Here is a 17932-nt window from a genome sequence, read left to right as displayed (position 1 = left end):
TCTCGTAGTCCTCATTATATCCTGTTGTATCAGCAGAGAGACATGTAGTCCTCATTATATCCTGTTGTATCAGCAGAGAGACATGTAGTCCTCATTATATCCTGTTGTATCAGCAGAGAGACATGTAGTCCTCATTATATCCTGTTGTATCAGCAGAGAGACATGTAGTCCTCATTATATCCTGTTGTATCAGCAGAGAGACATGTAGTCCTCATTATATCCTGTTGTATCAGCAGAGAGACATGTAGTCCTCATTATATCCTGTTGTATCAGCAGAGAGACATGTAGTCCTCATTATATCCTGTTGTATCAGCAGAGAGACATGTAGTCCTCATTATATCCTGTTGTATCAGCAGAGAGACATGTAGTCCTCATTATATCCTGTTGTATCAGCAGAGAGACATGTAGTCCTCATTATATCCTGTTGTATCAGCAGAGAGACATGTAGTCCTCATTATATCCTGTTGTATCAGCAGAGAGACATGTAGTCCTCATTATATCCTGTTGTATCAGCAGAGAGACATGTAGTCCTCATTATATCCTGTTGTATCAGCAGAGAGACATGTAGTCCTCATTATATCCTGTTGTATCAGCAGAGAGACATGTAGTCCTCATTATATCCTGTTGTATCAGCAGAGAGACATGTAGTCCTCATTATATCCTGTTGTATCAGCAGAGAGACATGTAGTCCTCATTATATCCTGTTGTATCAGCAGAGAGACATGTAGTCCTCATTATATCCTGTTGTATCAGCAGAGAGACATGTAGTCCTCATTATATCCTGTTGTATCAGCAGAGAGACATGTAGTCCTCATTATATCCTGTTGTATCAGCAGAGAGACATGTAGTCCTCATTATATCCTGTTGTATCAGCAGAGAGACATGTAGTCCTCATTATATCCTGTTGTATCAGCAGAGAGACATGTAGTCCTCATTATATCCTGTTGTATCAGCAGAGAAACATGTAGTCCTCATTATATCCTGTTGTATCAGCAGAGAGACATGTAGTCCTCATTATATCCTGTTGTATCAGCAGAGAGACATGTAGTCCTCATTATATCCTGTTGTATCAGCAGAGAGACATGTAGTCCTCATTATATCCTGTTGTATCAGCAGAGAGACATGTAGTCCTCATTATATCCTGTTGTATCAGCAGAGAGACATGTAGTCCTCATTATATCCTGTTGTATCAGCAGAGAGACATGTAGTCCTCATTATATCCTGTTGTATCAGCAGAGAGACATGTAGTCCTCATTATATCCTGTTGTATCAGCAGAGAGACATGTAGTCCTCATTATATCCTGTTGTATCAGCAGAGAGACATGTAGTCCTCATTATATCCTGTTGTATCAGCAGAGAGACATGTAGTCCTCATTATATCCTGTTGTATCAGCAGAGAGACATGTAGTCCTCATTATATCCTGTTGTATCAGCAGAGAGACATGTAGTCCTCATTATATCCTGTTGTATCAGCAGAGAGACATGTAGTCCTCATTATATCCTGTTGTATCAGCAGAGAGACATGTAGTCCTCATTATATCCTGTTGTATCAGCAGAGAGACATGTAGTCCTCATTATATCCTGTTGTATCAGCAGAGAGACATGTAGTCCTCATTATATCCTGTTGTATCAGCAGAGAGACATGTAGTCCTCATTATATCCTGTTGTATCAGCAGAGAGACATGTAGTCCTCATTATATCCTGTTGTATCAGCAGAGAGACATGTAGTCCTCATTATATCCTGTTGTATCAGCAGAGAGACATGTAGTCCTCATAATATCCTGTTGTATCAGCAGAGAGACATGTAGTCCTCATTATATCCTGTTGTATCAGCAGAGAGACATGTAGTCCTCATTATATCCTGTTGTATTCCTATCAGCAGAGAGACATGTAGTCCTCATTATATCCTGTTGTATCAGCAGAGAGACATGTAGTCCTCATTATATCCTGTTGTATCAGCAGAGAGACATGTAGTCCTCATTATATCCTGTTGTATCAGCAGAGAGACATGTAGTCCTCATTATATCCTGTTGTATCAGCAGAGAGACATGTAGTCCTCATTATATCCTGTTGTATCAGCAGAGAGACATGTAGTCCTCATTATATCCTGTTGTATCAGCAGAGAGACATGTAGTCCTCATTATATCCTGTTGTATCAGCAGAGAGACATGTAGTCCTCATTATATCCTGTTGTATCAGCAGAGAGACATGTAGTCCTCATTATATCCTGTTGTATCAGCAGAGAGACATGTAGTCCTCATTATATCCTGTTGTATCAGCAGAGAGACATGTAGTCCTCATTATATCCTGTTGTATCAGCAGAGAGACATGTAGTCCTCATTATATCCTGTTGTATCAGCAGAGAGACATGTAGTCCTCATTATATCCTGTTGTATCAGCAGAGAGACATGTAGTCCTCATTATATCCTGTTGTATCAGCAGAGAGACATGTAGTCCTCATTATATCCTGTTGTATCAGCAGAGAGACATGTAGTCCTCATTATATCCTGTTGTATCAGCAGAGAGACATGTAGTCCTCATTATATCCTGTTGTATCAGCAGAGAGACATGTAGTCCTCATTATATCCTGTTGTATCAGCAGAGAGACATGTAGTCCTCATTATATCCTGTTGTATCAGCAGAGAGACATGTAGTCCTCATTATATCCTGTTGTATCAGCAGAGAGACATGTAGTCCTCATTATATCCTGTTGTATCAGCAGAGAGACATGTAGTCCTCATTATATCCTGTTGTATTCCTATCAGCAGAGAGACATGTAGTCCTCATTATATCCTGTTGTATCAGCAGAGAGACATGTAGTCCTCATTATATCCTGTTGTATCAGCAGAGAGACATGTAGTCCTCATTATATCCTGTTGTATCAGCAGAGAGACATGTAGTCCTCATTATATCCTGTTGTATCAGCAGAGAGACATGTAGTCCTCATTATATCCTGTTGTATCAGCAGAGAGACATGTAGTCCTCATTATATCCTGTTGTATCAGCAGAGAGACATGTAGTCCTCATTATATCCTGTTGTATCAGCAGAGAGACATGTAGTCCTCATTATATCCTGTTGTATCAGCAGAGAGACATGTAGTCCTCATTATATCCTGTTGTATCAGCAGAGAGACATGTAGTCCTCATTATATCCTGTTGTATCAGCAGAGAGACATGTAGTCCTCATTATATCCTGTTGTATTCCTATCAGCAGAGAGACATGTAGTCCTCATTATATCCTGTTGTATCAGCAGAGAGACATGTAGTCCTCATTATATCCTGTTGTATCAGCAGAGAGACATGTAGTCCTCATTATATCCTGTTGTATCAGCAGAGAGACATGTAGTCCTCATTATATCCTGTTGTATCAGCAGAGAGACATGTAGTCCTCATTATATCCTGTTGTATCAGCAGAGAGACATGTAGTCCTCATTATATCCTGTTGTATCAGCAGAGAGACATGTAGTCCTCATTATATCCTGTTGTATCAGCAGAGAGACATGTAGTCCTCATTATATCCTGTTGTATCAGCAGAGAGACATGTAGTCCTCATTATATCCTGTTGTATCAGCAGAGAGACATGTAGTCCTCATTATATCCTGTTGTATCAGCAGAGAGACATGTAGTCCTCATTATATCCTGTTGTATCAGCAGAGAGACATGTAGTCCTCATTATATCCTGTTGTATCAGCAGAGAGACATGTAGTCCTCATTATATCCTGTTGTATCAGCAGAGAGACATGTAGTCCTCATTATATCCTGTTGTATCAGCAGAGAGACATGTAGTCCTCATTATATCCTGTTGTATCAGCAGAGAGACATGTAGTCCTCATTATATCCTGTTGTATCAGCAGAGAGACATGTAGTCCTCATTATATCCTGTTGTATCAGCAGAGAGACATGTAGTCCTCATTATATCCTGTTGTATCAGCAGAGAGACATGTAGTCCTCATTATATCCTGTTGTATCAGCAGAGAGACATGTAGTCCTCATTATATCCTGTTGTATCAGCAGAGAGACATGTAGTCCTCATTATATCCTGTTGTATCAGCAGAGAGACATGTAGTCCTCATTATATCCTGTTGTATCAGCAGAGAGACATGTAGTCCTCATTATATCCTGTTGTATCAGCAGAGAGACATGTAGTCCTCATTATATCCTGTTGTATCAGCAGAGAGACATGTAGTCCTCATTATATCCTGTTGTATCAGCAGAGAGACATGTAGTCCTCATTATATCCTGTTGTATCAGCAGAGAGACATGTAGTCCTCATTATATCCTGTTGTATCAGCAGAGAGACACGTAGTCCTCATTATATCCTGTTGTATCAGCAGAGAGACATGTAGTCCTCATTATATCCTGTTGTATCAGCAGAGAGACACGTAGTCCTCATTATATCCTGTTGTATCAGCAGAGAGACATGTAGTCCTCATTATATCCTGTTGTATCAGCAGAGAGACACGTAGTCCTCATTATATCCTGTTGTATCAGCAGAGAGACATGTAGTCCTCATTATATCCTGTTGTATCAGCAGAGAGACACGTAGTCCTCATTATATCCTGTTGTATCAGCAGAGAGACATGTAGTCCTCATTATATCCTGTTGTATCAGCAGAGAGACATGTAGTCCTCATTATATCCTGTTGTATCAGCAGAGAGACATGTAGTCCTCATTATATCCTGTTGTATCAGCAGAGAGACATGTAGTCCTCATTATATCCTGTTGTATCAGCAGAGAGACATGTAGTCCTCATTATATCCTGTTGTATCAGCAGAGAGACATGTAGTCCTCATTATATCCTGTTGTATCAGCAGAGAGACATGTAGTCCTCATTATATCCTGTTGTATCAGCAGAGAGACATGTAGTCCTCATTATATCCTGTTGTATCAGCAGAGAGACATGTAGTCCTCATTATATCCTGTTGTATCAGCAGAGAGACACGTAGTCCTCATTATATCCTGTTGTATCAGCAGAGAGACATGTAGTCCTCATTATATCCTGTTGTATCAGCAGAGAGACATGTAGTCCTCATTATATCCTGTTGTATCAGCAGAGAGACATGTAGTCCTCATTATATCCTGTTGTATCAGCAGAGAGACATGTAGTCCTCATTATATCCTGTTGTATCAGCAGAGAGACATGTAGTCCTCATTATATCCTGTTGTATCAGCAGAGAGACACGTAGTCCTCATTATATCCTGTTGTATCAGCAGAGAGACACGTAGTCCTCATTATATCCTGTTGTATCAGCAGAGAGACATGTAGTCCTCATTATATCCTGTTGTATTCCTATCAGCAGAGAGACATGTAGTCCTCATTATATCCTGTTGTATCAGCAGAGAGACATGTAGTCCTCATTATATCCTGTTGTATCAGCAGAGAGACATGTAGTCCTCATTATATCCTGTTGTATCAGCAGAGAGACATGTAGTCCTCATTATATCCTGTTGTATCAGCAGAGAGACATGTAGTCCTCATTATATCCTGTTGTATCAGCAGAGAGACATGTAGTCCTCATTATATCCTGTTGTATTCCTATCAGCAGAGAGACATGTAGTCCTCATTATATCCTGTTGTATCAGCAGAGAGACATGTAGTCCTCATTATATCCTGTTGTATCAGCAGAGAGACATGTAGTCCTCATTATATCCTGTTGTATCAGCAGAGAGACACGTAGTCCTCATTATATCCTGTTGTATCAGCAGAGAGACACGTAGTCCTCATTATATCCTGTTGTATCAGCAGAGAGACATGTAGTCCTCATTATATCCTGTTGTATCAGCAGAGAGACATGTAGTCCTCATTATATCCTGTTGTATCAGCAGAGAGACATGTAGTCCTCATTATATCCTGTTGTATCAGCAGAGAGACATGTAGTCCTCATTATATCCTGTTGTATCAGCAGAGAGACATGTAGTCCTCATTATATCCTGTTGTATCAGCAGAGAGACATGTAGTCCTCATTATATCCTGTTGTATTCCTATCAGCAGAGAGACATGTAGTCCTCATTATATCCTGTTGTATCAGCAGAGAGACATGTAGTCCTCATTATATCCTGTTGTATCAGCAGAGAGACATGTAGTCCTCATTATATCCTGTTGTATCAGCAGAGAGACATGTAGTCCTCATTATATCCTGTTGTATCAGCAGAGAGACATGTAGTCCTCATTATATCCTGTTGTATCAGCAGAGAGACATGTAGTCCTCATTATATCCTGTTGTATCAGCAGAGAGACATGTAGTCCTCATTATATCCTGTTGTATCAGCAGAGAGACATGTAGTCCTCATTATATCCTGTTGTATCAGCAGAGAGACATGTAGTCCTCATTATATCCTGTTGTATCAGCAGAGAGACATGTAGTCCTCATTATATCCTGTTGTATCAGCAGAGAGACATGTAGTCCTCATTATATCCTGTTGTATCAGCAGAGAGACACGTAGTCCTCATTATATCCTGTTGTATCAGCAGAGAGACATGTAGTCCTCATTATATCCTGTTGTATCAGCAGAGAGACATGTAGTCCTCATTATATCCTGTTGTATCAGCAGAGAGACATGTAGTCCTCATTATATCCTGTTGTATCAGCAGAGAGACATGTAGTCCTCATTATATCCTGTTGTATCAGCAGAGAGACATGTAGTCCTCATTATATCCTGTTGTATCAGCAGAGAGACACGTAGTCCTCATTATATCCTGTTGTATCAGCAGAGAGACACGTAGTCCTCATTATATCCTGTTGTATCAGCAGAGAGACATGTAGTCCTCATTATATCCTGTTGTATTCCTATCAGCAGAGAGACATGTAGTCCTCATTATATCCTGTTGTATCAGCAGAGAGACATGTAGTCCTCATTATATCCTGTTGTATCAGCAGAGAGACATGTAGTCCTCATTATATCCTGTTGTATCAGCAGAGAGACATGTAGTCCTCATTATATCCTGTTGTATCAGCAGAGAGACATGTAGTCCTCATTATATCCTGTTGTATCAGCAGAGAGACATGTAGTCCTCATTATATCCTGTTGTATCAGCAGAGAGACATGTAGTCCTCATTATATCCTGTTGTATCAGCAGAGAGACATGTAGTCCTCATTATATCCTGTTGTATCAGCAGAGAGACATGTAGTCCTCATTATATCCTGTTGTATCAGCAGAGAGACATGTAGTCCTCATTATATCCTGTTGTATCAGCAGAGAGACATGTAGTCCTCATTATATCCTGTTGTATCAGCAGAGAGACATGTAGTCCTCATTATATCCTGTTGTATCAGCAGAGAGACATGTAGTCCTCATTATATCCTGTTGTATCAGCAGAGAGACATGTAGTCCTCATTATATCCTGTTGTATCAGCAGAGAGACATGTAGTCCTCATTATATCCTGTTGTATCAGCAGAGAGACATGTAGTCCTCATTATATCCTGTTGTATCAGCAGAGAGACACGTAGTCCTCATTATATCCTGTTGTATCAGCAGAGAGACATGTAGTCCTCATTATATCCTGTTGTATCAGCAGAGAGACATGTAGTCCTCATTATATCCTGTTGTATCAGCAGAGAGACATGTAGTCCTCATTATATCCTGTTGTATCAGCAGAGAGACATGTAGTCCTCATTATATCCTGTTGTATCAGCAGAGAGACATGTAGTCCTCATTATATCCTGTTGTATCAGCAGAGAGACATGTAGTCCTCATTATATCCTGTTGTATCAGCAGAGAGACATGTAGTCCTCATTATATCCTGTTGTATCAGCAGAGAGACACGTAGTCCTCATTATATCCTGTTGTATCAGCAGAGAGACACGTAGTCCTCATTATATCCTGTTGTATCAGCAGAGAGACACGTAGTCCTCATTATATCCTGTTGTATCAGCAGAGAGACACGTAGTCCTCATTATATCCTGTTGTATCAGCAGAGAGACACGTAGTCCTCATTATATCCTGTTGTATCAGCAGAGAGACACGTAGTCCTCATTATATCCTGTTGTATCAGCAGAGAGACACGTAGTCCTCATTATATCCTGTTGTATCAGCAGAGAGACACGTAGTCCTCATTATATCCTGTTGTATCAGCAGAGAGACACGTAGTCCTCATTATATCCTGTTGTATCAGCAGAGAGACATGTAGTCCTCATTATATCCTGTTGTATCAGCAGAGAGACATGTAGTCCTCATTATATCCTGTTGTATCAGCAGAGAGACATGTAGTCCTCATTATATCCTGTTGTATCAGCAGAGAGACACGTAGTCCTCATTATATCCTGTTGTATCAGCAGAGAGACACGTAGTCCTCATTATATCCTGTTGTATCAGCAGAGAGACACGTAGTCCTCATTATATCCTGTTGTATCAGCAGAGAGACATGTAGTCCTCATTATATCCTGTTGTATCAGCAGAGAGACATGTAGTCCTCATTATATCCTGTTGTATCAGCAGAGAGACATGTAGTCCTCATTATATCCTGTTGTATCAGCAGAGAGACATGTAGTCCTCATTATATCCTGTTGTATCAGCAGAGAGACATGTAGTCCTCATTATATCCTGTTGTATCAGCAGAGAGACATGTAGTCCTCATTATATCCTGTTGTATCAGCAGAGAGACATGTAGTCCTCATTATATCCTGTTGTATCAGCAGAGAGACATGTAGTCCTCATTATATCCTGTTGTATCAGCAGAGAGACATGTAGTCCTCATTATATCCTGTTGTATCAGCAGAGAGACATGTAGTCCTCATTATATCCTGTTGTATCAGCAGAGAGACATGTAGTCCTCATTATATCCTGTTGTATCAGCAGAGAGACATGTAGTCCTCATTATATCCTGTTGTATCAGCAGAGAGACATGTAGTCCTCATTATATCCTGTTGTATCAGCAGAGAGACATGTAGTCCTCATTATATCCTGTTGTATCAGCAGAGAGACATGTAGTCCTCATTATATCCTGTTGTATCAGCAGAGAGACATGTAGTCCTCATTATATCCTGTTGTATCAGCAGAGAGACATGTAGTCCTCATTATATCCTGTTGTATCAGCAGAGAGACATGTAGTCCTCATTATATCCTGTTGTATCAGCAGAGAGACATGTAGTCCTCATTATATCCTGTTGTATCAGCAGAGAGACATGTAGTCCTCATTATATCCTGTTGTATCAGCAGAGAGACATGTAGTCCTCATTATATCCTGTTGTATCAGCAGAGAGACATGTAGTCCTCATTATATCCTGTTGTATCAGCAGAGAGACACGTAGTCCTCATTATATCCTGTTGTATCAGCAGAGAGACACGTAGTCCTCATTATATCCTGTTGTATCAGCAGAGAGACACGTAGTCCTCATATTTCCTGTTGTATCAGCAGAGAGACATGTAGTCCTCATTATATCCTGTTGTATCAGCAGAGAGACACGTAGTCCTCATTATATCCTGTTGTATCAGCAGAGAGACATGTAGTCCTCATTATATCCTGTTGTATCAGCAGAGAGACATGTAGTCCTCATTATATCCTGTTGTATCAGCAGAGAGACATGTAGTCCTCATTATATCCTGTTGTATCAGCAGAGAGACATGTAGTCCTCATTATATCCTGTTGTATCAGCAGAGAGACACGTAGTCCTCATTATATCCTGTTGTATCAGCAGAGAGACATGTAGTCCTCATTATATCCTGTTGTATCAGCAGAGAGACATGTAGTCCTCATTATATCCTGTTGTATCAGCAGAGAGACATGTAGTCCTCATTATATCCTGTTGTATCAGCAGAGAGACATGTAGTCCTCATTATATCCTGTTGTATCAGCAGAGAGACATGTAGTCCTCATTATATCCTGTTGTATCAGCAGAGAGACATGTAGTCCTCATTATATCCTGTTGTATCAGCAGAGAGACATGTAGTCCTCATTATATCCTGTTGTATCAGCAGAGAGACATGTAGTCCTCATTATATCCTGTTGTATCAGCAGAGAGACATGTAGTCCTCATTATATCCTGTTGTATCAGCAGAGAGACATGTAGTCCTCATTATATCCTGTTGTATCAGCAGAGAGACATGTAGTCCTCATTATATCCTGTTGTATCAGCAGAGAGACATGTAGTCCTCATTATATCCTGTTGTATCAGCAGAGAGACATGTAGTCCTCATTATATCCTGTTGTATCAGCAGAGAGACATGTAGTCCTCATTATATCCTGTTGTATCAGCAGAGAGACATGTAGTCCTCATTATATCCTGTTGTATCAGCAGAGAGACACGTAGTCCTCATTATATCCTGTTGTATCAGCAGAGAGACATGTAGTCCTCATTATATCCTGTTGTATCAGCAGAGAGACATGTAGTCCTCATTATATCCTGTTGTATCAGCAGAGAGACATGTAGTCCTCATTATATCCTGTTGTATCAGCAGAGAGACACGTAGTCCTCATTATATCCTGTTGTATCAGCAGAGAGACATGTAGTCCTCATTATATCCTGTTGTATCAGCAGAGAGACACGTAGTCCTCATTATATCCTGTTGTATCAGCAGAGAGACATGTAGTCCTCATTATATCCTGTTGTATCAGCAGAGAGACATGTAGTCCTCATTATATCCTGTTGTATCAGCAGAGAGACATGTAGTCCTCATTATATCCTGTTGTATCAGCAGAGAGACATGTAGTCCTCATTATATCCTGTTGTATCAGCAGAGAGACATGTAGTCCTCATTATATCCTGTTGTATCAGCAGAGAGACATGTAGTCCTCATTATATCCTGTTGTATCAGCAGAGAGACATGTAGTCCTCAATATATCCTGTTGTATCAGCAGAGAGACATGTAGTCCTCATTATATCCTGTTGTAGTCCTCATTATATCCTGTTGTATCAGCAGAGAGACATGTAGTCCTCATTATATCCTGTTGTATCAGCAGAGAGACACGTAGTCCTCATTATATCCTGTTGTATCAGCAGAGAGACATGTAGTCCTCATTATATCCTGTTGTATCAGCAGAGAGACACGTAGTCCTCATTATATCCTGTTGTATCAGCAGAGAGACATGTAGTCCTCATTATATCCTGTTGTATTCCTATCAGCAGAGAGACATGTAGTCCTCATTATATCCTGTTGTATCAGCAGAGAGACATGTAGTCCTCATTATATCCTGTTGTATCAGCAGAGAGACACGTAGTCCTCATTATATCCTGTTGTATCAGCAGAGAGACATGTAGTCCTCATTATATCCTGTTGTATCAGCAGAGAGACACGTAGTCCTCATTATATCCTGTTGTATCAGCAGAGAGACATGTAGTCCTCATTATATCCTGTTGTATCAGCAGAGAGACACGTAGTCCTCATTATATCCTGTTGTATCAGCAGAGAGACATGTAGTCCTCATTATATCCTGTTGCCTATCAGCAGAGAGACATGTAGTCCTCATTATATCCTGTTGTATCCATCAGCAGAGAGACATGTAGTCCTCATTATATCCTGTTGTACCTATCAGCAGAGAGACATGTAGTCCTCATTATATCCTGTTGTATCCATCAGCAGAGAGACATGTAGTCCTCATTATATCCTGTTGTATCCAAGCAGAGAGACACGTAGTCCTCATTATATCCTGTTGTATCAGCAGAGAGACACGTAGTCCTCATTATATCCTGTTGTATCAGCAGAGAGACATGTAGTCCTCATTATATCCTGTTGTACTCAGCAGAGAGACATGTAGTCCTCATTATATCCTGTTGCTATCAGCAGAGAGACATGTAGTCCTCATTATATCCTGTTGTATCAGCAGAGAGACATGTAGTCCTCATTATATCCTGTTGTATCAGCAGAGAGACATGTAGTCCTCATTATATCCTGTTGTATCAGCAGAGAGACATGTAGTCCTCATTATATCCTGTTGTATCAGCAGAGAGACATGTAGTCCTCATTATATCCTGTTGTATCAGCAGAGAGACATGTAGTCCTCATTATATCCTGTTGTATCAGCAGAGAGACATGTAGTCCTCATTATATCCTGTTGTATCAGCAGAGAGACATGTAGTCCTCATTATATCCTGTTGTACTCAGCAGAGAGACATGTAGTCCTCATTATATCCTGTTGTATCACAGCAGAGAGACATGTAGTCCTCATTATATCCTGTTGTATCAGCAGAGAGACATGTAGTCCTCATTATATCCTGTTGTATCAGCAGAGAGACATGTAGTCCTCATTATATCCTGTTGTAGTCCTATCAGCAGAGAGACATGTAGTCCTCATTATATCCTGTTGTATTCCTATCAGCAGAGAGACATGTAGTCCTCATTATATCCTGTTGTATTCCTATCAGCAGAGAGACATGTAGTCCTCATTATATCCTGTTGTATCCTATCAGCAGAGAGACATGTAGTCCTCATTATATCCTGTTGTATTCCTATCAGCAGAGAGACATGTAGTCCTCATTATATCCTGTTGTATTCCTATCAGCAGAGAGACATGTAGTCCTCATTATATCCTGTTGTATTCCTATCAGCAGAGAGACATGTAGTCCTCATTATATCCTGTTGTATTCCTATCAGCAGAGAGACATGTAGTCCTCATTATATCCTGTTGTATTCCTATCAGCAGAGAGACATGTAGTCCTCATTATATCCTGTTGTATCAGCAGAGAGACATGTAGTCCTCATTATATCCTGTTGTATTCCTATCAGCAGAGAGACATGTAGTCCTCATTATATCCTGTTGTATTCCTATCAGCAGAGAGACATGTAGTCCTCATTATATCCTGTTGTATTCCTATCAGCAGAGAGACATGTAGTCCTCATTATATCCTGTTGTATTCCTATCAGCAGAGAGACATGTAGTCCTCATTATATCCTGTTGTATTCCTATCAGCAGAGAGACATGTAGTCCTCATTATATCCTGTTGTATTCCTATCAGCAGAGAGACATGTAGTCCTCATTATATCCTGTTGTATTCCTATCAGCAGAGAGACATGTAGTCCTCATTATATCCTGTTGTATTCCTATCAGCAGAGAGACATGTAGTCCTCATTATATCCTGTTGTATTCCTATCAGCAGAGAGACATGTAGTCCTCATTATATCCTGTTGTATTCCTATCAGCAGAGAGACATGTAGTCCTCATTATATCCTGTTGTATTCCTATCAGCAGAGAGACATGTAGTCCTCATTATATCCTGTTGTATTCCTATCAGCAGAGAGACATGTAGTCCTCATTATATCCTGTTGTATTCCTATCAGCAGAGAGACATGTAGTCCTCATTATATCCTGTTGTATTCCTATCAGCAGAGAGACATGTAGTCCTCATTATATCCTGTTGTATTCCTATCAGCAGAGAGACATGTAGTCCTCATTATATCCTGTTGTATTCCTATCAGCAGAGAGTCATGTAGTCCTCATTATATCCTGTTGTATTCCTATCAGCAGAGAGACATGTAGTCCTCATTATATCCTGTTGTATTCCTATCAGCAGAGAGACATGTAGTCCTCATTATATCCTGTTGTATTCCTATCAGCAGAGAGACATGTAGTCCTCATTATATCCTGTTGTATTCCTATCAGCAGAGAGACATGTAGTCCTCATTATATCCTGTTGTATTCCTATCAGCAGAGAGACATGTAGTCCTCATTATATCCTGTTGTATTCCTATCAGCAGAGAGACATGTAGTCCTCATTATATCCTGTTGTATTCCTATCAGCAGAGAGACATGTAGTCCTCATTATATCCTGTTGTATTCCTATCAGCAGAGAGACATGTAGTCCTCATTATATCCTGTTGTATTCCTATCAGCAGAGAGACATGTAGTCCTCATTATATCCTGTTGTATTCCTATCAGCAGAGAGACATGTAGTCCTCATTATATCCTGTTGTATTCCTATCAGCAGAGAGACATGTAGTCCTCATTATATCCTGTTGTATTCCTATCAGCAGAGAGACATGTAGTCCTCATTATATCCTGTTGTATTCCTATCAGCAGAGAGACATGTAGTCCTCATTATATCCTGTTGTATTCCTATCAGCAGAGAGACATGTAGTCCTCATTATATCCTGTTGTATTCCTATCAGCAGAGAGACATGTAGTCCTCATTATATCCTGTTGTATTCCTATCAGCAGAGAGACATGTAGTCCTCATTATATCCTGTTGTATTCCTATCAGCAGAGAGACATGTAGTCCTCATTATATCCTGTTGTATTCCTATCAGCAGAGAGACATGTAGTCCTCATTATATCCTGTTGTATTCCTATCAGCAGAGAGACATGTAGTCCTCATTATATCCTGTTGTATTCCTATCAGCAGAGAGACATGTAGTGGCTTTAGTCAAAGTCAGTGGCATGTCGTTAGTAAAAATTGAAAAAAGCAAGGGGCCTAAACAGCTACCCTGGGGAATTCCTGATTCTAACTGGATTATGTTTTAGTGGCTTCCATTAACTTCTCTAGGATATGTGGGACGCTACCGTCCAGTATTCCAATGAAAACTCATTGAACAGACAGTGACTTAAAAAAAAAAGAATGGTTAGTCCTCGGGGTTTTGCCTGCTACATAAGTTCTGTTATACTTACAGACATGATTCAAACAGTTTTAGAAACTTCAGAGTGTTTTCTATCCACATCTACTAATAATATGCATATCTTATATTCTGGGGATGAGTAGAAGGAAGTTGAAATTGGGCACGCTATTTATCCAATAGTGAATTTGCTGCCCCCTATCCTAGAGAAGTTAAAGAATACCCTCTGTATTCTGTTAGACAAGTTACTCTTTATCCACATTATATCAGGGGGTGTAAAGCCATAACACATACGTTTTTCCAGCAGCAGACTATGATCGATAATGTCAAAAGCTGCTCTGAAGTCTAACAAGACAGCCCCCACAATAATTGTATCATCAATTTCTCTCAGCCAACCATTAGTCATTTGTGTAAGTGCTGTGCTTGTTGAGTGTCCTTCCCTATAAGCATGCTGAAATTCTGTTGTCAATTTGTTTACTGTGAAATAAGTTTACTAAGGGTTGGTAACAGGTTGATTGGTCAGCTATTTGAGCCAGTAAAGAGGGCTTTGCTATTCTTGGGTAGCGGAATTACTTTAGATTCCCTCCAGGCCTGAGGGCACACACTCTCTAGTAGGCTTAAATTGAAGATGTGGAAAATAGGAGAGGCAATATCGTCTGCTATTATCTTCAGTAATTTTCCAACCAGATTATCAGACCCCAGTGGCTTGTCATTGTTGATAGACCAACAAAAAAAATTCACCTCTGAAATTTAAGTATAACTCTTACTGGTGTGTGGTTTGAAACTCTCCTCATTTGGTAATACAGGAAATTGCCACGACACCTCTTCCACACTGACTTTACGGAATTCAAAGTACAATTCTTATCTTTCATTGGATGTGTCAGCGTTTGTTGCCGGCATGTCATCCCTAAGTTTTGTTTATCTTGCCAATGGAAAAGTCATTAAAGTAGTTGGCAATATCAGTGGGTTTTGTGATGAATGAGCCATCTGATTCAATGAATGATGGAGCCGAGTTGGCTTTTTCCCCCAAAATGTCATTTAAGGTGCCCCAAAGCTTATTACTACCATTCTTTATATTATTTATCTTTGTTTCATAGTATAGTTTATTTTTATTTATTTACCAATCAGTTGGGCTGCCAGACTTAATTGCCATACCTTTTGCCTCATCCCTCTCAACCATATAATTGTTCAATTCCTCATCAATCCAAGGGGTTGATTGTGAGCTATACCACTTCCAGTACCTAACTAGCTTGATACTTTGAGATCTATTAAATTGTTCAGGGAAGTTTCTTCCTTTTAATCACATTCCTATCATCACTCCAGTGTTCCTAAAGAGCAGATGGAATTAAACTAGCTAACACATGCCTATCATCACTCTAGTGTAAAGAGCAGATGGTCAATAAAGCCTTCTTCTTCTTCTCTCTAGTGTTCCCAAAGAGGAGATGGAGTTCCAGTCCAACCTGGAGCAGATCAAGGAGCATGAGGAGGCCAACCACTCTACTCCTCTCCTGGGGGGTCTGAGTCGCTTCCTGGGGGTTCAGTCCCCCGTCTTCCCCCGCTCCTCCACCTCCTCCCGGGTTTCTCTCCTGCGCCGGCGCCCAGGGGCTCCATTCAGCCGCTTCCCCCTCTTCCTGCACTCTGAGGGGGACGCCTCAACGCCAAGCCACGGCCCTGGTCCCCGCCACGACTCCAGCCACCCGGACTACGCCTTCTCCTCCATGCCGCTGTACGAGAGGTCCGGCTTCTATAGCTGTCCCCAGACCCCCATCCACTGTGTTCCCCCCGCTATGCCTCGTCCACGGCCCACCCGAGGAACTTACGCCTGGGATCGCAGCTCCAGCACACTAGCTCCTCCGATGGTTGGCTCTGGAGGTCTGCTGCCCCCTGATACTCCAGGTCATATGCTCCCTCCACCCTCCTCTGCCTTCCCCTGGCTGAGTGAGGAGGGTGAGGGTCCTTGTGTTCCAGCCTTCTCCTTCCCTGACCCTGGCAACCTTCCGGAGCTCTGCCCCATATCAAAGCTCCGGCCCGGGCAAGGCCTGCTGTCTCGGCGGCCCCAACCTCCGCGCCTCTCTCTAGATTACACACCGTTGGCCGAGGGCCTGCAGCCTGGACCCATCAGCCCCCGGGGAGTGGGAGGTGGAGGGGAGCGGGTGTTCTCCTTTACCCCTCCCTCTCGCACCCCAGCTACCAATCCCAACAGCTCATCCTCTAGTATCAATGCCACCAGCACTATCAACACCACCAACCCTAACACCACTACTTCAGCCAACATCTTGACTGGTACCAACACCACTTCTACAACAAACTTCTGCAATGGTACCAACACCAACACCACTACTACGTCCAACTTCTGCAATGGTACCAACCCCAACACCTTTTGTAACCATGCCAACTTCAACAGCACTAGAGCAGCAGGTATCAACAGTGGAACCAATGGTAGTCTAAGCAACAACGTCGTGAACACCATTTCTGGATCCTCTCAGCAAGAAGCCATTCAGCATCAAAACTCGCCCAATGATTCAGGGATTTCATTGGCTGAGGGGGGCCCTCACTGGCTGGGAGCTCTGGTAGTGGATAGTGGGATGAACAAGACCCCTGGGGGGCATGAGCAGGACTGAAGAAGGAGGGAGATGATTGGACAAGGCCCCTGGGGGATGGGAGCAGGACTGAGGAAGGAGGGAGTGGTTGGACGGACTCAGGGTTCAGAAGTAGTGTTGACCTACGCAGTCTTTCTTTCAGACTGGAGGGTTCCAGCACTTCCGACCAGTGGTAGTCTTGCGAGGCCATTCCTCCGACCAGTGGTAGTCTTGCGAGGCCATCCTTCCAAATGTGAGCGAAGCCTGGATGTCCGAGGCGTAGAGGCTGCTTCTGAAATGTTTATTGGAATCCCACAGAGTGGAGAATAATATGACATTTCTTCTTCATACTATTCCAGCTCGTAAACCAGTACGAAATCTACTGAAGAAAGAATCGTTTGTTTGCTGAATCTCAGAGGCCTACGGACTGGAGGCCTACGGACTGGAGGCCGACGGACTGGAGGCCTGGAGGCCGACGGACTGGAGGCCGACGGACTGGAGGCCTACCTGAACTACTGAAGAATCTCTCAATCATTAACCCCTTTAGAAAATATTGACTGATAACATTCTGGTCAGAGGTGCCTAAGTACCTCGCCCGTCAATATCTCCGGTGTGTTTCTGCTAGGGTTGCCAAATTCTGGTAATTTTCCCTACATTTTCAGAAATCCCAGTTGGAGGATTTCCTGGATTTCCTGCTTATTCTCTCCTGATTCCAGGATTTGTCCAACCAGGATTTCTGGAAAATCTAATTGTATTTGTCACATGCACCAAATACAACAGACGTTTTCCGTGAAATGCTTACTGACGAGCCTTTACCAACAATGCAGTTTAAAAAAAAGTATGTATGAACAATTTGCTCAATAAACGAAA

General features: G+C 41.6%; 1 protein-coding gene across 2 annotated transcripts in view; it reads left to right on the top strand.

Annotated features, from left to right (window-relative positions):
- best1 (bestrophin 1) overlaps positions 1-17464 on the top strand; it is a 26508-nt gene extending 9044 nt beyond the window's left edge. The window contains exons 9-10 of one of the 2 annotated variants that reach the window (XM_071415555.1): positions 15910-16717; positions 16811-17464. In XM_071415555.1, coding sequence (XP_071271656.1) covers positions 15910-16717; positions 16811-17104 — 1102 coding nt within the window. In that variant the 3' untranslated portion in view covers positions 17105-17464. Of the gene's footprint in view, positions 1-15909 lie in introns of both variants that reach the window. The other variant, XM_071415554.1, reaches the window with a different exon arrangement.
- The last annotated feature ends 468 nt before the right edge of the window (positions 17465-17932 follow it).

The sequence above is a fragment of the Salvelinus alpinus genome, chromosome 9 (assembly GCF_045679555.1).
Source record: "Salvelinus alpinus chromosome 9, SLU_Salpinus.1, whole genome shotgun sequence".
Lineage (NCBI taxonomy): Eukaryota > Metazoa > Chordata > Actinopteri > Salmoniformes > Salmonidae > Salvelinus > Salvelinus alpinus.
Note: the sequence above shows the minus strand (reverse complement) of the source record. Positions and strands in the feature narration are given on the sequence as shown.